Source organism: Barbus barbus (genome assembly GCF_936440315.1).
Source record: "Barbus barbus genome assembly, chromosome: 47".
Classification (NCBI taxonomy): domain Eukaryota; kingdom Metazoa; phylum Chordata; class Actinopteri; order Cypriniformes; family Cyprinidae; genus Barbus; species Barbus barbus.
In genome coordinates this window covers 11426122-11451006 of record NC_136725.1, presented here as the reverse complement: position 1 = coordinate 11451006, position 24885 = coordinate 11426122, and the positions used below count along the sequence as shown (strand labels likewise).

Genomic DNA, 24885 nt, shown 5'->3' with positions numbered 1-24885 from the left:
AACACCTGTTTGTTGTCAGCGTAATACTCAGGTGACAGAGGCTCCTCATCTCCCACAGATGAAATATTTCTCCTCTTCATAATACTTTCAACCTTTTGAGCTTTTCGAAGCTCAACGCACTCTGCAATTCTGCGGTCACGCATTTTCTGCAAGCACAGATAGGGTGTAAAGACATTAATGGATTTTAAGGTGTGAACAGTTAAAAGGGAGGCAAATTGCCAGAATGTATGCACAGCTCACCGTTGGTTCCTTGCCCTTATTTTTGAACTTGGACATGCGTTTATCAGACAGATTTTCAGTAGGCATTTTGATGATTAATGCTCTAGCCAAAGGCTAATCAATGCCAACAAACTTACACAAGAGTTTTTAAGATCAAGCGGTAACAATAAAACAGAACTGAGAGCAGGAGTTAGTATACAAAACCGATGTTTCAATGTCAGACTCAACTACAATAACAAGCAATCAACTGCAAAGAGCATTAAATAGACCAACAGAATTAGAAGCAGGTGATATTCATTTGTAGCCTTGCCACACACCAGGGGCCGGTTGCATAAACTGCTTAGACTAGTCTGAAGATAGCCATCTTTGGTTTCATCTAGACTGGTCATAACTGTTTAAAGTCAGTTACAAAAATGTAGACTGGCCCAATTTTAATCAGAAAAGTGAGACTGATTATCTTAGCTAACTAAAACTAAACATAGTCTTATGTTTACGCAACTGGCCCAGAGGTGAATAAAATGTTGTTTTATGTTTTGGATCACACAACTACAGCATAACCAGCTAATGCCACAATCTGAGCAAAATAATATTTTTACCTTTTTAAAATGTTCTTTTTCTACGAATTAAAAAAGTATGTTATTGCCATCTAGAGGCCAATAGTAATATGGTAAAATACAGAGGAGCTGTATTGATGTCATGTATGATCTTACAGATTAATTTAATTGTAAACAGTTCATTTGTAATCACTTTCATATATATTATAAAATAACATTAATTTAAAAGTATGTAAATTATATAAAACATTTAATGAAAAGTACATAAAACATGAAAAATATTTATATAAATGCACACAAAAATAAATCTATAAAACTTTCTCTTAAACCTGTATATAAATTGCATATTATTAATAATAAATGTTTGAAAACACATCTATTCACAGCCTCTGTTGGATTTTCTTCAGAAAAACATTTTTGCAAGCATTACATATTTTACGATTAAATAATTTATGTAGGCCTGAGTAGTATGACTAGATATGTGAAGGTGATTTATAGCAGTAATTCACAAAAACAAGAACAAATGAATATGTAAAACTGGGTTACACCTGTAGTAAAATACAGCAGTAGATATTTCAATTTCTCACCTTATGCTTCTCTCTTCTTTACAGCTCAGATGGTCTGGGCACAATCCTAAAGCTTCAAAAGGAGTTACAAGGAGTTAAGTCTGTTTTTCACTCACAATATTATCAATTGTTTTGGTTTAAAACTGAATCATTTAAATAGTGGGCAATTTATTTATAATAATGATAAAACTAAATGATATCCTGTAAGTTATGAGTTATTTCTGCTTTTTTGTTGATGATGGGGTACGTGAGACTAAATGATTGAGAGGTTGTAAAACAAAAAGGTGTGAAGTAGCACTGATCTGTGATAAAGAATCTAATATTCTGATATACCAGGTGATGGCGCTGTGCCCGTGTGACTGAGATAAGTGGTCAGAAATTCTGCAGTTGCTCTCACTGAAAGAAATACTCAGGGGGAAAGAATTCTAATTAAAGTGTTTTCGTTAGTGAAATACCAGATTGTCATAATTTTTCATTCTGACCTTTAATTAAAAAAAAATAATAATTACCTCAACTAATCGGTTGAGAAATTCACGAAACACAAAGAACGGATACTCCACTGAAAAATAAATAGCTTTGCCGTTTTTAAAACATATCTTAGAGGTTTATGGGCATGCAATAATAATAAAAAATTTCTACTGATGTAAATATGAGATATGAGCATGAATATGAGATAAATATAAGTCACGTGACGCGCGCGAGAGTTGTCACTGAAGTGAACGCGCATCGCACGCGCTCATACACCCAGAGACACTTCTGTTGTGAGAACACGAGCAATGGACCAAATTAACGACCGAACGGTGAGTTATATTATCATTGTTGTTATTATTATTAATGATGTTATTTAACACTTTTTCATCAGAGGTCTAGTGCCTCACGCTTAAGTTCACGGTATTGTTTCTGTTAATATTGAACGGTCATGTTTTATTTGTCCATCACGTTCTTAAGTAGGTGTTATGGCAAAATATGAAGGGCTATTCCGCCACATTATTATTATTCATTGATTCAAATTCACTGGTTTATGGTTGACGCTTCAGACTGTATTTCAGCACCACGGAGAGCTCAGACAGCAGCGCATGCTTCTTGAATCTAGTAACTTTTATGTTTGGCACCGTTTTCAGTTATTAATTTGTCTCTAACTTGTTTAAATGAACAATCACATAGAAAAAATCATGTAAGTTACAGCAGCTACAAAAAAAGAAAATAAGTACATCAACTATAGCAAGCTTTCTATGCAGCATGCGTTTCTCTGTACTGTTGAGTAACTGTTGGTGGTTTGTCACGGATCCAATTGAACAGAATGCACTTTATAAGTTTGTCCAACAATTTTGTGTTAGAAGAAATCAGTCGGAAAGCTGAAGATATACAGTGCTGCTGTTTAAAAATTAATCGTAGTTTCTTTGAAATCAGAGAGAAAAACCTAGCAGTAGAAGTACATAAATAGTGTGTCTATATACCAATACCAACTCTGCATTTTGAGCACAGAGGTGAGGTTCTGTGTTCATACACTTGGTTTCTATCAGTCTATTGCAACAAAAAGTACTATAAATTGTGGTTAGACATCAAAAACAGTCCCCAAATCCCTCTCCCGTGTTTTCTTGACATGACATATGGTAGGATTTCCCTAAGTGATCTGTAAAGGTATGAGATGTAGCCCTCAGACCCTGTAAACTGAAGGAAATACCACAATATGTTTTATGATATAATGGCTCACATGTAAGTAACTAAAAATCATTCTTGGGAATTCTGTATTTATTTCTCTAAACTGTGTAACGCATTGACCTGAAGTTAATAATTAATTTACAGTAATGAAAAGAGGTTAAAGAGGCAATATAAATATTCACTGGCTGCAAATCTGCATAAGATCATTATCCTCTGGGTCTCGGTGTTGTGGAAAATCTCTGAGGTTTTGATTCTGAACGAATACATGAATCAGAATCAATACATATTTAAAGATTTACATGCTCTTTGTTTCCAACAGGTCATTGTTAATGATGCATCTCATTACTGAGATCTACCAGAACCTCTTCATGTGCGTTTCAACTTTGTTTTCCTCCTGATCTTGAGATATTTTGAGGAAGGCAGAAAAATCCTCAGACTTTAGAATAAGACGTTGCCCTGGCGACAGCTCATCCTTATCACGACTCTCACAAATATGCACCTCTGTGATTCAGTGGGAGGTTGATGATCTCCAGGGATATTGTTCTGAAGATTTCTGCTTCTTGTGACTCTTTCAGATGCCCTGAGGGACCTACCAGTATTCGACACTCTGATCTGAGAGGGCCGAGGAAATGGGGATTTTACATTTGCTGGTGTTTGTGCTGCTCGGAGATAGATTGGGTCCTACACGGCCAGACATTTTAGCAAAGGCCCAAGCCAGCGAGCGACGCGTCTTGGCACACATTCCCGGCGACATCATCATCGGGGCTCTTTTCTCCGTCCATCATCAGCCGCCGGCTGACAAGGTTCATGAGCGCAAGTGCGGCGCTGTACGCGAGCAGTATGGCATCCAGCGGGTGGAGGCCATGATGCACACCCTGGACCGCATCAACGCGGACCCACACATCCTACCCAACATCACGCTGGGCTGCGAGATCAGAGACTCCTGTTGGCATTCGGCCGTGGCTCTGGAGCAGAGCATCGAGTTCATCCGTGACACTCTAGTCTCAGCCGAGGAGGAAGAAGGCATGTCTAAGTGTACAACTGAAGGTGGAGGGACTCCCATGAAAGGGAAGAAGCCCATTGTGGGCCTGATCGGACCTGGATCCAGTTCTGTGGCCATCCAGGTTCAGAATCTCCTTCAGCTCTTCAACATTCCCCAGATTGCGTATTCGGCAACCAGTATGGATCTCAGCGATAAGTCTTTGTACAAGTACTTTATGAGGGTGGTGCCTTCTGACGCCCAGCAGGCCAGAGCGATGGTGGACATCGTCAAAAGATACAACTGGACCTACGTATCTGCCATTCACACCGAAGGTACGTGATCTCTTTCCTCGGGGAAGCATTTTTCTTTACGGTTACTATGAGATTTTCCACAATGCTTCTTAAAAGTGCTAAATCTGCCCTGCAACTCTTTTATTTTTCTTTTGAGCCTATTCATTTTTTAGTTCTGGAGGTTTAATTTCTTCCTCGCATTAGTATTTCACAAAAGTCTCCAAGAGCACGTAAACTATTATTTAAAGTGTTAAATCTTCCACATTCTCAAAGTGAGAGATTTTCCAGAGGGATTTTATTAGGTGATAATGTATCACACTGTCGATTGTGGTTCACCTTTATCTGGGTCTAAACAGCGAAATCTCTTTATTATTCATAGAGGGAAATGTCTTTTAAGGAGTCCTCATAAAGAGTTTATGTCTCTGATGCAGCAGGCGCCACTTGTAGTCAAGATCCATGCATCTGCTAATCATTTTATGTACTTGTTTATTACACTTGGTGACAAAAGATTTAACACCATTTTTCTCTCTCTTTTTATCCTTTTAAAGGGAGTTAAGTTTTATAATATATTTAATTGCAGTTTCTTATATAATATATTGTATATTTGATCATTTTTAATTTTCTTAACTTCAAGTAACAAAACAGTTTGTTTTAACTAACGGATATTAAATAGTAACCTGAGTGCAAACTTTACTGTATATTACTAACTCAGGCAGTATATATTATAAATAGTTGTTTTATATATATGTAACCCTGGACCACAAAAGCAGTCATAAGTAGCTGGGGTATATTTGTAGCAATAGCCAACAAAACATTGTATAGGTCAAAATGATCAATTTTTCTTTTATGCCAAAAACCACTAGGATATTAAGTAAAGATCATGTTCCATGAAGATATTTTATAAACTGCCTACTGAAAATATATCAAAATGTAATTTTTGATTAGTAATATACATTGCTAAGAACTTCATTTGAACAACTTTAAAGGCGATTTTCTCAATATTTAGATTTTTTTGCACTCTCAGATTCCAGATTTTCAAATAGTTGTATCTCAGCCAAATATTGTCCGATCCTAACAAACCATACATCAACAGAAAGCTTATTTATTCAGCTAAATCTTCAGATGACTGATTTTGTGGTCCAGATCACATATATTTTATTTCATCTACTGTTTATTTTATTTCAAGGAATGAAAAATGTTGTTCATGGTTTTAGTTTTACTTAAATATGAAATATTATCCCTCTTTCATTGTTTTCTGAATGTTACAAACTGTTGAAGCGGTTTGGAAGATTGATGACCTCACAGACAGGTGTTAATTGCCAGCAGGTAGTTAAATATGGAGCCCACCCCAGTTTTCACCCACATACAGAACAAGGAGCCGTGAAATACTCCATAATATTGATTCATTTGCTGGCATCTGTAGCTCCATTTGTATTATATCATACTATGTCATTTGTAATTTGTGGGCTCTATTGATAAAATAGAACAAATGTTTGTAGTCACATTTGATTAGGTGAACAGGTGTTTTCGCCCTAGTTTAACCTGAAAATAACCAGTGAAATTACTGAAGACGCATGATAATGAAAGCGAGGTTTACTGTCTTTTTATAAAAACATATTTTATTATAGGGATTGAAATGCAAAAGTTTCCTTTCAAACGAAGGCCATTCAGACAATCTGTCAAGCAGCATCATACCTATCTGCAGATTTGTCTATTTATTGTTTCATCGTGTTCAAGAGTGTCTTTGATGTTTGAAAACACCCCATGATGCTTTGCATACAGCGTACACAGAGTGAATGGTTAATAGACATGCTCATGTATTGTATTGCTGCTGCGCTTTTGTTTTTAGACCATAGAACAAACAGAAATCATTAGGTGAAAGGTGATCATGATGATCATTTGCATCTTTAGCTCTGTTTTCAGTTTATGTGGGCGTTTAATGAATTTTCCTGTGTGTGTGAACACACTGTTTAAAGACTTGTCGCTGCTGCAGCGTCTGTCTCTCTGTAGGAGGGAAAGAAAAGTTGAGTTCATCAGAATATCTCTGTTATTATGAGATAACATTTGTTATTGCTTCTTGTGACCAACCTTTTGAATTACAGGACCACTTGTTTTCTGCCCTTTATTGATGAAATGCCTGTAAAATATTATGTAACTCTATTTTTTTTTATTATATATCCATTTTTATCTGAGACAGAAGGTTCTAGTGAAGTCTGAGTGCAGCGAGGGAATTAATTCACCGAACTGGCACAGAGGAATGGAGGGAAAGATTTGAAGAAGATCTTCCCTGAGGAGAGAGATTAGAGATGAAGTTATGCGCATTTGGAAGTACACTTCTCAAATCAAAGACTTCACAGAGATGAAGAATGAAACGTGTTTGATAGTCAAGTCAAATTATGCATAGGTTATGCTCTTATATTTGATTAATTATCCCTTGATTATTTACACAATGAAAATACAAAACAAGGATGCTAACTATAAAAAATATTGCTCAGTAAAGGCAATACTCATTCTTTCTTTTTATTTCTTTTTTTTATTTTGGTATCATCGTACTGATTTCTGTAGTTCTAGCAAACCGTTCAGGATGTTCTAAAGTAAGACAAAGCACAAAACATCACAGAATCCTCCAAATTCATTGCTAATACTTGATCCTTGTATTTTTGTTTTTCCATTAAATTTTAAGAAAATGGAGGGTCAGAAAAATGGAGGGTGATGTAATTTGCATCTGTTAGTTAAATAATAACAAAATCATATTTTTAATTTATAATATTTTAAACATTATTTACAAGTATTTAAAGTGTTACAATAATATTTAATATTAATATTTCACATTTTATAATTTAGACACTAGTTTGTGGTTTGCTAAGATTTCTTATGCCTACTAATGCTGTAAAAAAGTGGTATTAGTGTTAGAGTAAACAGTGATATTATGACATTTTATTACAATTTCAAGTAACTGTCATCTGTTTTAGTATAATTTAAGATATATTATGTTATTGTAATATTAAGATATATTATTGTAATATATTTTTGATTGCAAAGTCATTTTCAGCATCATTACTTCACTCTTCAGTGTCACATTATCCTTCAGAAATCATTCTTATATGCTGATTTGCTTCTCAAGAAACATTTCTTATTATTATGAACAAACAGCTGTGTTACTTAATTATTTTATAGAAACCATGATTCATTGATGAACAAAAAGTGCAAAAACATTTAAAAATTGAATTTTTGTAACATTGGAATTGTGTCACTTTTTATCAATTTAATGCATAATTGCTGAATATAAGTGTTAATTTATTTTTTAAAACCTTACTGACCCAAAACTTTTGAATGGTTATTATAAAAATACTGAGACATATATGATGACTACATGAAAATGTACTGCATACAAGAAATGACCAATTTCTGCTGCATTTTTAGCAAAAGCCCTCCATATTTTCATGGTATAGTTCCTGAACAGTAATGGACATTTCTCACCTTGCAGATACTGCTTACTCTCTGGAGTGCTAAAAGAAACCTGGGGTTAAGTGTTTTCCTCTGGGACGTGACGGTGATGGGGATCTCAGTGACCTTACGTTTCACATATCACCTCAGCCAGATTTGAACCTGCGACCTTTAGGTTACGAGTTCAGACTGCTAACTATTACGCTCACTCCTAATATTTTTAGCAAAGCTCCATCACTTGAATGATCTTGTGAATGTTGTTTTAATCCCTGTAATCTCCATTATCATAACGCATCATCTCGGGTGTAATTAGGATGCTTGTGCACTGATTTGTAAAAATAGGTGAAAGTCGATTTACTGTTTTTGAGTGAAATGAAGGTGTATGTTTGCTCTTTATCAAGACATCTTTGCAATTGTATCAAATTCGCACCTCATAAAATGTGTGAAGACTGGGAACATTCCTCACACAAAAGTAGGTGACCTGATTTTTATGTAAATTTGGGGAGTTTACCCCTGACGCTTTGTGAAAGAGGGGCACCATGGCCTGTTTTTCATTAGTTTTTCAAAGCATGAAAAAGTGAAATCTATTTTTATTTCTTACTGAACATATTCAGGAAACAAAGCACAGAACAAGGGCACTTTTATAGAACATAAATTATATTTTCAGAGACTTTGCCATAAATATGAAGTTTCAATTTCAATTACTTTTAGTTCAGTAGTACAAGGTCATTTCATGAGAAATCAAAATTTCCATGATTCCTCGAAATTAGTGTTCAATCTACTGTACCAAACTCCCCCCAACTGGCCTACCCAGGTCATGGTAATGATGAGAAAGTTGGATAGATTTTATTTGTAAACACAAGAACTAATGATGAGAATAAAATGTGGGAGAGTTATCTAAAATGTGTGCTGTTCCTGACTGTATGTAGCATCTACAGCTTTTCATATTCTCCTGAAGATTTAAACAAGGCCATTTCAGCACGGGTTTAACAGGTTAAGCATCACATTTCACTGTGGATTGTTTTGAGGACCAATCAAAATGACGTTTGTAATGGCCATTTCTGTCACAGTTTCATTATAGCTGTACAATATATATTAATATATATATATATATATATATATATATATGTATATATATGTACTAATTTATATTAAAAGCAATAAATTATTTGATATAACTATTTTATTAAATAAATGTTTATAATAAAATAATATTTCATATTAATATACTTTATAGGCAATATAATTTTAAAATAATAATATAATATACTGCAATATAATGATTTTATCCTTTAAATATCCACAAACTGAAACTGATATGATGGTGTGATGGCCCAAAGTTTTTGAACATGCTTCAAGCTTAAAATTCATTCAACTTCTCAATCTTCAGGGAACTACGGAGAGAGTGGAATGGAGGCCTTCAAAGACATGGCAGCAAAGGAGGGCATCTGTATTGCCCATTCTGACAAGATCTACAGCAATGCTGGAGAACAGAATTTCGACCGTCTTCTCGATAAGCTCAGGAGTCACCTGCCCAAAGCTCGCGTGGTGGCGTGTTTCTGCGAGGGCATGACCGTACGTGGCATCCTCATGGCCATGAGACGCCGCCGCCTAGTTGGAGAGTTTCTGTTGGTTGGCAGGTGAGTTACCCAAACTATGAACTCTATGCACATGGATTTATATTTTTAGCAGACATTTCTTATCAAAGCAATGGCAAGAAAACACTTCTGAAATGGTGCCTGTGAGCTATGGCAAGCACTCTTGGCAGGTTCGGAAAACAAATCTTGTTTTTTTTTCCTCAAAATGTAGGTGGTGTTTTAGAAAAGCTTACTGTACATCTATAACACTTACTGCAGCAGAAAAAAAAACAACTAGCATACTTGGGAGATATTGTAGAGGAGACGGAGGGAAGTTGCCACATGTTTTACTCCAGTGACTATTTCTCAAGAGTACAATTTGTTTGGAGTATATTTGTTCTTTAATTTTATATTCTGTTTAGACACATACCATAGAGTCATGACTATCCAATTAAAATTTTTCACTGTAATTGCCCAGGAAAAAGTTTCCTTGGGGCATGTTGTCATATTATATGGTGTATATTAAACTATTTTCACACTACCATTCAAAAATCTGGGGTCAGTGCAGCCTCTTATTACAACTTAAACTAATTTTGATTCAAGTTTCAAATTCAAATCAAATTCAAAACCTTAAAGTTACTGAGATGTACCTCATGTGATGACTTCCCAGTGTGTCAACTAGCCCCAGTCACCCCTATCTTCTGCATCTTTACTGCATGTTATCTTGTGTTCATTTAGTGCTTTTTCCAGAGAGATTGTGAGTCAGATAGGGTCATGCCATGAGCCAATTCTATAGGTATTTCAAAGATTCCTTTTGAATTTCCACCGACACCTGTTGATCATCATCTGCAACTCTTTGCTTGTGTGTGTGTGTGTGTGAGAGAGAGAGAGAGAGAGACAAAAGCAAGATGGATCAAAAACATGGAAGCAAGGCTCATCTTTCTGTCTGTTATCACCACAAATGTTGCAATCACCATCATCATCATCATCATCACCATCACAGTCATCCACTGCTGAAGCAAGGTATGTGATTTATGTTTATTTCAGTGATAGGCACTTGAGTCATGTTATGATAAGGTCTTGAGTAAGCCTGTTTGATTTTGTAATGAGGACTTGAGAGGTTCATTCACACCGAAGTAATTCTGTAATGCTAGATCTGATTTTACAAGTACAGATGGTCTCTTAAACACTCTTACACAAGTCAACTTTACCTAATAGGTTCTCTTCTCATCGAAGAAAGACATCAAAGACGCTTCAGTTATTTGTGAAAGATTACTAATTCAACATTCAATGACTGACAAAAAAATTATTGTATGTGACAGATCCTGTGAGAACAATATTTTGAGTTTGACTAGGCATCGACATCTTGAAAAATTTGCACGTGCTATTCATAGTGTCAAATGAAGTAAGAAATGATTCTTCCCATTTTTAATCTCCTGGAGTGTGACAACTAAATTACCTATTTTTAGCTTCATCCCCAATTCAGTTCTGGCTGTTCTATTAATAAATCGCTTATGGATATTACGGACTGAAATAATGTATTATGTCTTTGAGATATTAAACTAAGAATAATCCCTCCAATTTCTGCTTCTGTTCAGGGGCTCTTCGGTTGGATAATTAGACGTTCACTCATTGGTCGACGTGTTTTATAAACTTTTAGAGGTGAAGTGTGTCGTTTTTTGCTTTTTTTGAGCTTACAATAAATTGACTTCACCTTCTGCTAAATGGAAATGAGAGGAAAAAATACAATTACTAATATATCAGTTGCAACCTAAAAATAGCAATATGTAAATTAAGTGGTTTTATTCAACAAAATATTTTGAAACATATGCCAAATAAATAGCATTTGTTGGCATGAATCTGCTATTATTTTCTGTCCTTAATATAGTAGCCTCCCACATAAACGTGCATGTGTCATTTTCTGTGGGTTAATTGTTAACAGAATAAAACTGTGATTCGTGTAGATTCCAAAACGTGAAACGCCCACAGACCATTTTTATTTATTTATTTTTTGCTGATGGCATGTAAAGCATGATGTGCATCATTATTTATTTATTTGCTTGTTTGTCAGTTTATTTATAATATTCAATGAAAAACATCAATAATATTTCAAAATGTTTGGGAGAAAATGTTTTTTAAAGCATAATTATTTTTGTGAGATTTAGAATTTTGATGTAATCTGTTCATATATCCAATAATAATTCTGGAAGTGCACTCTATCCGATTTTTGGGGTATTTTTACAATGCCCAAACAAACTCCATTATTTTGAGATCAGCTCTTTTTAATAACTTTAGAATCAGATGACATCGAAGTATGCATCTGGAAAATCAATGTTTTGGTGAAGTTTAACAGATTTGCTCTGTGGTTGGGGCCTATATTTTGCTTATTTATGTAGTTTCTGAATATTTAAAGAGGATCTATTTCAGAAAATGGTGTCATGGTCTTTATTCTGGGCCTCTGGGCATTCCACACAGCCTGGATGTGCTGAGAGAAGATGCCATGTTTATGGGGGTGCCAGTGTGTGTTTCTCTGTGTGTGTGTGTGTGTGTGTGTATGTGTGGGTGAGATGTGTTTGCGTGTGCATGAGTGGATGACTGAGTTTGTGTGTGTGTGTGTGTGTGTATGTGTGTGTGTGTGTGTGTGTGTGTGTTTGATGAGGTGTCAGACACCAGCTCCAGGGAAGGTAGCGAATGTTGAGTTTTTTTCTTTGGTTCAGTGAGAATATGGCCACTGTGTCTCTGTTCCAGTTTCTTGATCTCTATGTGGCTACAAAAGTGATAAACTGTCTCAAGACAATAACAAAAAAACTCCATGTGCTTTATTTGGTATATTGGTTGCTTTCTGATTTGGTGCATGCATGTTTGCTTTATTTAGCATTAATTCATTGATTCAATTCAATGAAAATTTGTTAAAATTACCAATATATTATTACCAAAATATATTTAAAATACATACTAAATAGGTTATAACCAGTGTAATCTTCTAATTAAAAATACATTTTGTTTGTAATGCCAAAATATATTACAAAATGTATTTCAAGGGGCATGAAAATAAATTTCCCAAATTAAAATATTAATATTAATTTTTTTAGTTGGACAATATAAATTAAAATAATATAAAAAAAATATATTTTACAAATGTCCAACAAATATAGGAGTAAATACGAGTAACTAAAGCATATGGAAAATATATTTATGTAAAATATATATTAGCAAAAAAAAATTAAAAATTAAAAATTGGCATATTGGCAAATGGGACTACAGTATGAGTTGATCCTTACAAAAACAATTGTTATCAAAGGCTGTTTGTCAACATCCCCACTCAGCAGCCTATTGACAGCCATGGAAACAGTGATGTCTAGGCTCCTCCGTTTCACAACTGAATGACTTTCAGTTATTTACTAATGAGCAGTTTGCAGACTGTGCCCAGCCATCTGTCTCTAGTGAGTGTGAGGACACTATTGTATTCTGTTGTATTATCTGTCAAAATGTTCATCAGTGAAGTGTGCACCAGAGCTGATCTATTGCTGATGAGGGCTGGGGATGGATAAAAAGGTAACCTAATTTAATCATCAGTTTCACTTTGCAGCTTCTTTGCAGCATTTGTTGGTGTAAATCTGATATTATTTTCTGTCCTTAATACAGCAGCTTCCCACATAAACGTGTGTGTGTGTGTTATTCCTCTGTGGCCTATTGTTAACAGATTAAAACTGTGATCTGTGTAGATTCCAAAACGTGAAACACCCACAGAAATATTTTTATTTTTATTTTTGTGAAACGCTATAAAGCATAGAAACATTATATAATTATTATTACTATTTTTTTTTTAATTCTCTCTGAATACAGATTTTGTCATTTTTCATGCTATAAAACCAGACCACATCTGGTTGAATTAAAAAAGGTAACACTTTGTAATAAGTTATTTTACATTAGTTACTGCATTAACTAACAATAACTAATAATGAGCACCACATTTGTTACAGTATTTAACATTAGTTAATAAAATTCCAACTGTTCTTTGTTAGTTCATGTTAGCTCAGGTCAATTAAATAATATTAACAAGTACAGCTTTTGAATTTAATAATGTGTTAGTGAATGTTTAAATTAATATTAACTTCAATTAATACATGCTTTTTAAGTTTTTTTATTGTTAGTTCACATATTTATTTAATGTAGTTAACTAATGTCAACAAATGGAACCTTATTGTAAAGTGTAAACAAAAAATAATTTCAAAACTGATAATTATTATCTGTTACACAGGTAAAAGTATTATTTTTATTTTTTAAGACTATTTATGAAATCCAATGGTAGTCATATAGTAACTATTTCACTATAAAGCACATAAGATTTTACCAAAAAAAGCAAACAGTTCTCAACATTTTCCAGACTTCTGATGATATTCGTGATGTTATTATTGTGTTTGCATTGGGCTGGATTTATGGTTTTTATTCAATATGAGGAACTTTCATTGAAATTTGAATTATTCCATAAACATCTTTGCATGCCGACACAAACAAATAAATGAATCAGTATTTTTGAACTTATTCATTTAAACTAACAGTTCAAAAGATGACTGATAATGAATCAAATTCAATCTGCACATTTTCGATTGAGGTTTAAATAACATGCACTGTTAAAATATCTCTCTTTTAGTGCACTCATAACACAAAGAACAAGAGAGAAATGTCCTACTTGTTGGTAAATGTCAAAAAATCAAATGCATATAGCAAATATTCGGCCAACCCTAATTTTGAGGTATGTTTTAATGTGCTCTAAAATGCTGTCAGACATCTTGGTAAAGGCAGCAGCGCCTTTGCTTTGGTATTTTTGTTGTCTTTTTTTAAGTTTTCCTGCAGCGACAGTGGGCAGAGGGAGGCTGACCTGCTGGGGTCAGTGTGTGGGTTTACTGAGCTGTTCAGCTCTTTTCCATGAGATGATTCAAGCTGCTACTAACATGCTCCTCTCTGCTTCCCTCCATTGCTTTTGCCTCCAAGGACAAGTTATGAAAGCCTCTCCTTACCTACCATGAGAACAAAAATGATACCGCCCACACACTGCTGAGTTGTATAACATTTAGCGCAATGAGTTTAGGAAGTGTTCAAGAACATATAGATGGAGTGGATGCTGAAAAGTGTAGTTTATTTTTCTTGTGTTTGTATGAAAGGAGAAGGTACGACTCGTCTGTTGTCTTTGATGCTTAATGGTGAAGATTTGGAGCACATATATCTAATGGAGAGAATCTGTAATTATTATGAATCTGTCACTATGGAAAACTGGCCAGCTGTGTCCTCAAGACCTAATTCATAGAGTAACCTGGTCATAACTACTGGGCTTTTGCTGTTATGTGGGTCAGTTTGGACCGGGAGGCTCCCTGACTGTCTCTCAAGGGGGTTTGTTCTATATAAAAGCCATTCATTACTCACTTGTCTCTTGCACACTTTACAGCGATGGTTGGGCAGACCGCTATGATGTCACTGACGGCTTCCAGAGGGAGGCAGCAGGGGGAATCACTATCAAGCTGCAGTCTGCTTACGTTACATGGTTTGATGATTACTACCTGAACCTGCAGCCGGACACGAACCTCCGGAACCCCTGGTTCCCTGAGTTCTGGCAGCACCGCTTCCAATGCCGGCTGAAGGGACATCCTCAAGAGAGCACCAAATACAACAAGACCTGTACCAGTGAGTGGAAGATGTGCTCACATGAACTCACCACAGCTTACATGAGTTTGGGACAGTTTACCTGGATATCTGTCCTTTCATCAATTCATCCATCCTCTCTCTATATCTTTTTGTCTGTGTGTCCATCTCTCCATCCATCCGTCCATCGACCTATCAGCTTATCTATTCATTCAACTGTTCTTCATTCATTCAATCATCTATCCTTCCACTGTTTTATTTGCTCATTCATCCATCCATCCAACTATCCATCAATCCAAAATTTCATCACTTAATCTATTCATTCTTCTATACATCATCCATCCATCAATCTGTGGATCTGTTCATCTTTACATCCATTTTTCCTTCCAATACTTTTTCTCTTTTTCATCCATCCATCCATCCATCCATCCATCCATCAATCTTTCATTACCTTATTTAATCTATTCATTCATACTGTATATACATCATCCATATATTAATGTCCATATATTCATCCATCCTTCCACTATTTCATCCATTCATCCATACATCCAAATATCTATACATCAATCTCTCATTCCACTATTCATCATCCATCCATCAGTCTGTCGATCTGTTCGTCTTTATATCCATTTGTCCAATACTTTGTCTGTTTTTCATCCATCCATCCATCCATCCATCAGTCTTTCATTCCATCATTTCATCTGTTCATTCATGTACAGTATACATCATCCATCCATTAATCTGTCAATATATTCATCTATCTATATATCCATTTCTCTTTCCACTATCTATCCATCCATTCATCCATACATCCAAATCTTTCATTCCATCAATTCATCTGTTCATTCATCTATTCATCATCCATCCATCCAGTCACCCATCCTTCCCTCCATCCATCCATTTGTCCTTCCGCTATTTCATCTATTCACCCGTCCATCCATCCATCCTTCCAATGCTTTGTCTGTTTTTCAACCAACCATCCATCCATCCAGCTTTCATTCCATCATTTCATCTATTCAGTCATGTATAGATCATCCATCCAATAATGTGTCAAAATATTCTTTCATCTATTCATCCATTTGTCTTTCCACAATCCATCCATCCATTCATCCATACATCCAAATCTTTCATTCCATCAGTTAATCTATTCATTCTTTTATTCATCCATCATCCATCTTTCATTCCACGATTTCATCTATTCATTCAAATATACATCATCAATCTGTCAATCTATTAATCTATTATACTTCCATTTGTCCTTCCACTGCTTCATCTGCTCATGCATCCATCTATCACTCTTTCATTTTCATCAATTCATCTGTTAATTCAAGTATTCATCATTTATTCATCTAGCCATCCATTTGTCCTTCCACTACTTCATCTATTTGTCCATCCGTCCTTTTATTCATCTATCTAATCATGTACCTATCAACAAAAATATAATGTGGACAAAGACTTTACTGTGGCAGATGAAAGCACTGAATAGATATTACAAAAAGTGCCTTTACAACTCAATATATTGTTTGTTCTGTTGTTTGTTTTCACTACACCATCTCATAGAGAAAGAGTCGCTCCGACACCAGTACGCTCAGGACACGAAGATGGGCTTTGTGATCAATGCCATCTACTCTATGGCTTATGGCCTACATGCCATGCAGAAGTCTTTGTGTCCTGGCTACGCAGGCCTGTGTGAAGCCATGCGGCCGATTGATGGAGGTAAACTCTTAGAATTCCTCATGAGGACAAACTTCTCTGGCGTCTCGGGAGAAGTAGTGCTGTTTGATGAGAACGGAGACTCCCCAGGGAGGTAGGAATCATTCATATTCTACTCCAAACACAAGTCAGAATGTGCTTCTAAACTCCTTTCAAAGAGAATGAAAACAATCTCTAGTTGATGTCATTGTGATTTTCAAAAATACCTTCCTTCAGCCTGAATGGCTTTATAAGCAAAACATGAATGATGCTGGGTTAAAAGTTTCATGCCCATAACAGTGCTTTTATGTGTGTTTTTCAAGGTATGAAATCATGAACTTTAAACAGATGAGTGAGGAGGACTATAGCTACATCCATGTGGGCAGCTGGGACAACAGAGGGCTGAAGATGGATGACGAGGAGATTTGGGCCAACAGCAGTGCCATCAAAAGATCGGTGTGCAGTGATCCCTGTGAAAAAGCTCAGATAAAGGTGAAAAAGACAGTAAAGGAATCTTTGGAGGAGAAAATGTGTAATGTCAGTGTATATGTGTTTTTATATTAAATGTGTTTTATTTAAGTGTATATGTGCATATTTATTGTACACTACCATTCAAAAGTTTGGGGCTGGTAAGATTTTTTTATGTTTTTGAAAGTCTTTTATGCTCACAGAGGCTGCAATTATTTGATCAAAAATACAGAAAAATAGTAATATTGTGAAATATTTTTTAAAATTAAAAAAACTATTTTGTATTTATTATATTTTAAAATGTAATTTATTCCTTGATGCAAAGCTGAATTTTCAGCATCATTATTCCAGTCTTCAGTGTCACATGATCCTTCAGAAATCATTCTTTTCTATTATGCATTTCTAATACACAATGTTGAGAACAGTTCAGCTGCTAAATATTTTTGTGGAAACTATACTTTTTTTTCAGGATTCTTTAATGAATAGAAGGTTCAAAAGAACAGCATTTATTTCAATAATGTAAATCTTTAGTAACATTATAAATGACTTTGCTATTACTTACTATCACTATCATTTTAATGTATCCTTCCTGAATAATAGTATTACTTGCTTTATTTTTTATTTTTTTAATATCCCATTGATTTATGCTGACACAGGAGCCTAAGCCATATATTTAGAGAGCAGATTATAATATAAATTTGGAGGTAGAACTTTAAGCACCCACAACACCTTAGCAACCACATGGCAACCACTCAAAACACCTTAGTAACCACGCAGCAATGCACTAAAAACCACTTAGAACACTGTAGCAACCGCATAGCAGTGCACTGCAACCACCCACAACAGTTTGGCATTGTGGTGGCGGCTTTGAGAGCAAGTATTTTCTTCACAGAAATCTATAACTTACATAACTTGACCTCTCTGTTCTGACCACCTCAGGTTATCCGTAAAGGTGAGGTGAGCTGTTGCTGGACCTGCACTCCGTGTAAAGAAAACGAGTTTGTGTTTGATGAATACACCTGTCGTATGTGTGAGCTTGGATTCTGGCCTACAGATGACCTCACAGGTGAATCTACATCCACCTTCAGAGCAAAATGTAGTTCTTCTTGTAGTTCATCCAGAAGTCAAAGCCATCATTTACCCATGATTCTAAACTTCTCAGACCAGCCACATAAGCTTATCATCTCGTACAGCAGTGTGTGATATAAGTATCTGGGTCACAGAATAACATTGGAGACCCATTTATCTCTTAGAGCATTATTTGAGAATCTGGACCATTGCAACTTAATGCCAAAAACAGAGATTTGGACTTGGCGGGGGTCCCCATCAGAATGTTCCAGAATTGCTGTCAAGCGTAAGCCCTGAAGCAGCAGTCTCTCAGCATGTAGTACATTACTGAGAGCCGAGGCCATTCTGCTGTTCATGCAGCAGAGCCTTAATGCCCATTTTCGACATTTAGTAGCAGGTGGTTTTGAGTTTGAGTACCTGCAGTTCTTTTTTAATTTAGTAGTTTTTGGATTGTATACTATTGTTTACAGCATTTATTCACTGTACAAAGACAAAGACTCCATAACAGAGAAATTAAAATGTTAAAATTACTTTTAAAACATCCAATTAATTTTTTTTTTACTTTTATTTTTCAGGCTGGTTCAACAAATCTGCATATATGCTAATGCTTATATATAAGAGAATATAAAGAATCTGCACTTCATAATAATCTCAATACTTTACCATTAGTTAATGCATTAGATATCATGAAGTATGAGCTATATTAGTAATTAATAAACACATTTATTGATATTGATTAATGTTAATTTCTACATATGCTAAGATAGTTTAAACATTTTGAGTTGTATAAATTAACATTAGTAAATGAATGAATGTGAATTAATAATAAACAACAGTACATTCATAATTTAACATGTTATGTTAATCTTGGTTTCCAAAAAGTGGGTTTAATGAAAATATTATAGTTAATTAAATAATAAAAATGTAAAATGAATATGGAAATTATTAATTAATAATAAAAACAAAATAAAAAAATGTATTAAAAAAAAACTACATCAGAGAACTCTGACCATGAAAATGTGTTGTTACATTACTGAAATATTTACTTAAAATATAAGTGGGTACTTCAAGAAAATATTTTGAAATACTTCAAGAATTTTTTATTTTTTTTCGAAGGGGTTCAGCTGCCAAAAAGTTTGGGAATCCCTGATCTAATAAATGTTGTAAAAATGTTTGGTCATTGTGAGTGTATTATTCATAATTCTTTTAATTCAATCTAATTATGTTGATTCAAACTAATGTTAATGAATTGAACCTTATTGTAAAATGTTCATGTTTAGACTCAAATATGAGCATTAATGCCAGTTTTTTTTAGCTGGAACAGCCTCAAAAATGCTGTTTTTAGTGCTTAAGAAGTACAGCTTATGGTGCAGCTGGTATCATATTTTATTCCTGATTGAAACAAGTTATTGAAGTGTAATTTCGACAAATGTTTATAGAGATTTCAGAGCATGACTAAAAATAGCTGCCCAGGGGCATTACAAATATGGCTGCCGAGTTCGCTCACTTACCCTAAAGGCACTTTCACAAAAGCCTTTGATAATCAGAACCGTCACTTTCCAGAGTAGCTCTTGGTGTTGCTAGTTTGTGAATCTGACCTGTAAAAACAAACCAAACCTCCAGTGTCATTTGACCAACCTCATTAAAAGCTATCCAAACCAAGACTCAGTTTCATCCTCATTCACTGTCTGTTGATGCAAATCGCACATGCTAAATATATCAGCACTTGTTTGTCAGCCTCTAATGCATAATGCATGGCGCTTGGTTGAACGGATGGTTTTGTTTATTTTTGCACATTTTCTTTTTTTGTTTTATAAAGTTGTAAGGTAATTCAGCCTCTAGTTTTACTGTGTTATCTGTGTTAAATTATACATTTAAGTACTGAGTAATGTTAATTAACGACATGTGCTTACTATAGGGTTAGGGTTAGGATTGGGCTTGGGGTTACTTGCATGTAATTATGCATAATTAAATGTTATTACCATAATAAGTACATGTAACGTGTAACATGGACACCTTAAAATAAAGTGTTACCCAAAACAAATATAGTTGTAATCTGTTACAGTTACTGACAAAAATGTGTTATTAAATTACAGTTACCTGCAAAGGGGGTTAAAACTGAATATTTTCACACACATACAGATATGATTGATTTCTTTTCCCGAATTGCATTGACTGCTTCAAAATAGACACCAGAGTTTCAGGAGTTTAAGACAGAATAAGACAAATGACTGTTTTATTTCCTATTTGGGTTTATGCTTTTTTTTTTTAGATTAACTGTTTTTTTCAAAGGCATTCTTAGATGGCAGTTTTTCCTGTTATAGCTATGCAAAATTTTCTTATTATGATTTTAAATCAGTATTTAACCTCAGAACAATCTCAATGTAAAAATAGGTGCTAAAGTATAATTTTATGCTGACTGTGCTTTAAAATTAAATTATTATAATATTAATTCTAGTGAAAAAGGATTTTGAATGTCTGACAGTAATCAGTGCTGAGTACTCCTGTACGGTTAACCCTGCCTGCTTTAAATGTTTCCAAATGATTAAAGCCCCGTTCACACGATAACTATAACGATAATGATATTAGTGTCCACACCAGCGAACGTTATCGTCTGTTTATTCTCAGCGCATGCGCGTCTGCTGTTTTAAATTCTCGAGCTCATTATAACAAGATTGATTCTGATTGGGTCATCAGCTGGAAAAAATCATTCTGAAAGTGATTTCCACGATATCGTTTCTCTGTGCCTTTATCGTTATAGTTGTGGTGTGGACTCTTCTATTTTTTAATATTGAGAACGATTTTTAGAAGTATATCTTTATCGTTATCATTATAGTTATCGTCCTTGGTGTGAATGGGCCTTTAACAGTTAAAAACATTTGTGAGAAATTTAGGAAAGTCATCAAATTTAATTAGTTACATTACTTTAATAAAGTAATTGAAATAGTTACACTACTTATTACATTTTAAATAGGGTAACTTGTAATATGTAACCTATTACACTTCCAAAGTACTTTTAATGCATTAATTTTTTTTTCCAGTTAACATGTTAAATCAGCCCTACTAATTACATTTATGTCTCTAATTCATGCCCCTCAGGCTGTGAGCCAATCCCAGTGCAGTACCTTCTGTGGGGGGATCCTGAGCCAATCGCCGCCGTGGTCTTCGCCTGCCTCGGCCTGCTCGCCACCATCTTCGTCACTTTAGTCTTCATCAGGTTCCATGATACGCCGGTGGTGAAGTCCTCCAGCAGGGAGCTGTGCTTCATCATCCTGGCTGGCATCTGTTTGGGCTACCTGTGTACGTTCTGCCTCATCGTCAAACCGCACGTGGCCTACTGTTACTTGCAGAGATTGGGAATTGGGCTCTCGCCGGCCATGAGCTACTCGGCCCTGGTCACCAAGACCAACCGCATTGCTCGCATCCTTGCAGGCAGCAAGAAGAAGATCTGCACCAAGAAGCCTCGTTTCATGAGCGCCTGCGCCCAGTTGGTCATCGCCTTCATCCTGATCCTGATTCAGCTGGGCATAATCGTGGCGCTCTTCATCATGGAACCTCCACAAGTGATCTACGACTATCCGTCCATACGCGAGGTGCACCTCATCTGCAACACCACCACGCTTGGAGTGGTGGCGCCGTTGGGCTACAACGGGCTGCTTATTCTCAGCTGCACCTTCTACGCGTTTAAGACCCGCAACGTCCCTGCCAATTTCAACGAGGCCAAATACATCGCGTTCACCATGTACACCACCTGCATTATCTGGCTGGCTTTCGTGCCAATTTATTTTGGGTCAAACTACAAGATAATCACCATGTGTTTCTCCGTTAGCCTCAGTGCTACCACTGCGCTGTGCTGCATGTTTGTGCCCAAAGTCTACATCATGTTGGCCAAACCTGAGAGGAACGTACGCAGTGCTTTCACCACATCGACGGTTGTGAGGATGCACGTGGGTGATGGGAAAGCTGCCTCAGCCGCTAGCCGGTCTAGCAGCTTGGCTAACCTGTTCAGACGACGAGGCTCTGGCACAGACACTGTCAGGTCAGTATGAGGCCAGTGTTATTTGATTTTTATTTATATTTTAGTATTTTTTATTGATACTATTACAGTTTAATATAAATGTTTTATATTTTCATTTAATTAGCATTTTTAGTTAGTTTGTTATGTGTTATGCATTTGTCAATTTTATTTGTTTTTCTTTTTTAATATTACTATTAAGAGGTAATTAATTTGTAGTTTATTTTTTCATCTAATATTTATTTTTTATATTTATTTATTAATATTTTAATATGTATAATATTTTATTATATTATTATTTTAATTATTATATAAATATTTTAATATTTATTTATTAATATTATAATATTTATTTAGAATTTTTTTCACATTAATTGTTTTGTTTTGGTTTTTCAGTTTTTTTACAATTACCAAAAATATTAGCGTTTTAGTCAATGTATGAGAGGTTACAATAAACCAAAGGTTTCTTTTGAGGATGAAAATGAGTTTAGACTGAAAATGAATCAACTCCCCAACTGAGCATATTTTAGAGCACATAAAAAACCTGTCAATATTCCCCTCGAAAGAGAAAAAAAAGCCCCAACCAATTACCCTGTATGCCTGTGAATCATTCCTGGAGCAACTACGGAGTTACGCACATTTGGGTCGATGGGTCCCCAGGTGCATTAGGGGAAGTGAAGTTAGAGATTTCCTGTCTGACGTACAGGATTGGATGAGGGTGGTAATTGTGCTTGGAATAGATGGAATGGAATGGCTAATAGCAGGATCTAATCTCTCTTGCCTTTAAGCTGTGGTGTAAGTGTTACACATTACAGGGGTAATGTGGCAGCAAGGGTGTAGCAGCATTGTGAGGATGGTCTCTCTTCACCGTTTTAAAAAAGGTGATTCTGTGGCCTGAATAAATCCATACTAAAGTCCATAAGTGTAGTCTAAATTTATGTGTTTTAAAGGCAGATAGTTATTCAATTGATATATGCTAGCATGTACTTTAGCATCATTTTCATGACAATCAAGTTACTTATTATCATCACGCAGAGGCACAAAACCCTCTATTCATTCTTATTGTTACATAAAACACTGTGTAGTAATGTGGGTGTTTATCTAAATGGTGTTTTGCAGTCAATTAACAATTTTCTCTTATTTTTTTCCACATTATCTCCTTATAGCTTGTAGTGATTATTATCAGTAGCCATATCAGCTCAAATTTGTTTCATAGACATGTCGGTAAAGTCCCATATTATGAATAATATATATATATATATATATATATATATATATATATAATATTTGTAATGTTATCTCACATTATCACAGTTTATTCGCTATAGTTTAGAAAATGGCAATAAAATATCATCTTGATAATGTCAGATAACTTTGATAGAAAGGTATGTAATAAAATAGGTTGAATAGCTGTCAGCTGTTAAATTTAAGTACACAATTAGATTTTAATTTAGGTCAACCAATTGCCAAGCAATGCTTAATTTTGTTCAGTCTGTGGTGTAAAAAGGTCGCATTAGCAATTAAAGAAAAAAACACTTGAGCAAAACATAGTCAGGTTAATCCTCACATAAATAAAACAATAGTGTACTGTACCCACTAGTAAAAAAATATCAAAAATTATATCTGGCGTCTGAATAATTTTGGGTGTGACTGTGTAAATATATTAAAATACTAATAAAAATCTATAGTTTGTATAACTTATTTATATACAGATTTTTAAATACACGTTGCTGTTTTCTTTAAACAGTTCCAATGGCAAAACAGTGACCTGGGCACAGAATGAGAGAAGTTACAGGCCAAACCTGTGGAAGCGGATCTCAATCCACATTAAGAAAAAAGAAGAGGCCAACCAGACGGCCATTATTAAGCCCTTCTCAAAGGGCTGTGATCGGCCTCCAGACCCTGGGGTGAAGCTGGCATACGACGGGTCTCAAAAAAAACAGCGCTACCCTGTAACCTATTGCCCCCGGACCCCTTCGCCGCTGCTGACCGTGTGCCAGCGGCCTTCGATGCAGCGACGGGAAATGGAAGAGCGGGACGAAGAGCGCGCGCCAGTAGTGGCTATACCCTCATACCTGACGGAGCGCCTGCAGCTCGGCGCCCCGTCCCAGACCTGCATCATGGATCAGATCAGCTGTGTGGTCAGTCGATTCACGGCTAACATCAGTGAGCTCAACAGCATGATGCTGCCCGGTTCACCGCCGGGAACAGGCGTAAACGCCGCCACTGCCCCGGTCCCCAGACCCTGCTCCCCTACTTTCTGTCTCCACCCACAAGAAAGGCCGCATCCAACCACCGTCACCACCTACGCAGACGTGGTGGCCGCAGCGAACACCAACCCTCGCTCCGCGGTTGGCATCGCTGGGGGCATCATCGCCGGTGGGAGTAGCCGGGCTTCACCTGCCAGCCTTTTTGACAGCACCTACGACTCTTCGTGTGCAGTCAGGACCACTGATTTTGAGGACTTGGGCGCCTTGACACCACCTTCGCCGTTTAGAGACTCATCCGTGGACTCGATCAGCGAATCTCCCACATCGCCAACCTCGGAGCTGCCGTTGTGCGAGCCCTGCTCCCCGATATACGACCAGCTGATGCTTCGGCACTACAGCCAGAGCTCCTCTTCGCTCTGAGAGATTATTCGGAGCGCAGGAAGGAGACCGAGAGGCAGCTACTGAGATCCTGCATCTGCTTAGATTGCAAAA

General features: G+C 35.9%; 3 protein-coding genes across 4 annotated transcripts in view; 2 read left to right on the top strand and 1 right to left on the bottom strand.

Moving 5' to 3' along the window:
- LOC306866187 (importin subunit alpha-5-like) overlaps positions 1-1665 on the bottom strand; it is a 4518-nt gene extending 2853 nt beyond the window's left edge. The window contains exons 1-2 of one of the 2 annotated variants that reach the window (XM_079411269.1): positions 1361-1665; positions 6-146 (exon numbers count right to left, since the gene is read on the bottom strand). In XM_079411269.1, coding sequence (XP_079267395.1) covers positions 6-143 — 138 coding nt within the window. In that variant the 5' untranslated portion in view covers positions 144-146; positions 1361-1665. The remainder of the gene's footprint in view (positions 1-5; positions 147-1360) is intronic. The other variant, XM_079411270.1, reaches the window with a different exon arrangement.
- LOC306866188 (cysteine and histidine-rich domain-containing protein 1) overlaps positions 1-3634 on the top strand; it is an 11077-nt gene extending 7443 nt beyond the window's left edge. The window contains exons 12-13 of the mRNA XM_079411271.1: positions 1385-1433; positions 3577-3634. Coding sequence (XP_079267397.1) covers positions 1385-1433; positions 3577-3617 — 90 coding nt within the window. The 3' untranslated portion in view covers positions 3618-3634. The remainder of the gene's footprint in view (positions 1-1384; positions 1434-3576) is intronic.
- Positions 3631-24885, top strand: LOC306866185 (metabotropic glutamate receptor 5-like; the record flags this gene model as incomplete). Its single annotated transcript, XM_079411267.1, has 8 exons — positions 3631-4315; positions 9111-9360; positions 14744-14979; positions 16501-16747; positions 16956-17124; positions 18040-18166; positions 21268-22207; positions 23931-24885. The coding sequence occupies 8 exons, from the start codon at positions 3631-3633 to the stop codon at positions 24811-24813; spliced, it is 3537 nt and encodes a 1178-aa protein (XP_079267393.1). The 3' UTR covers positions 24814-24885.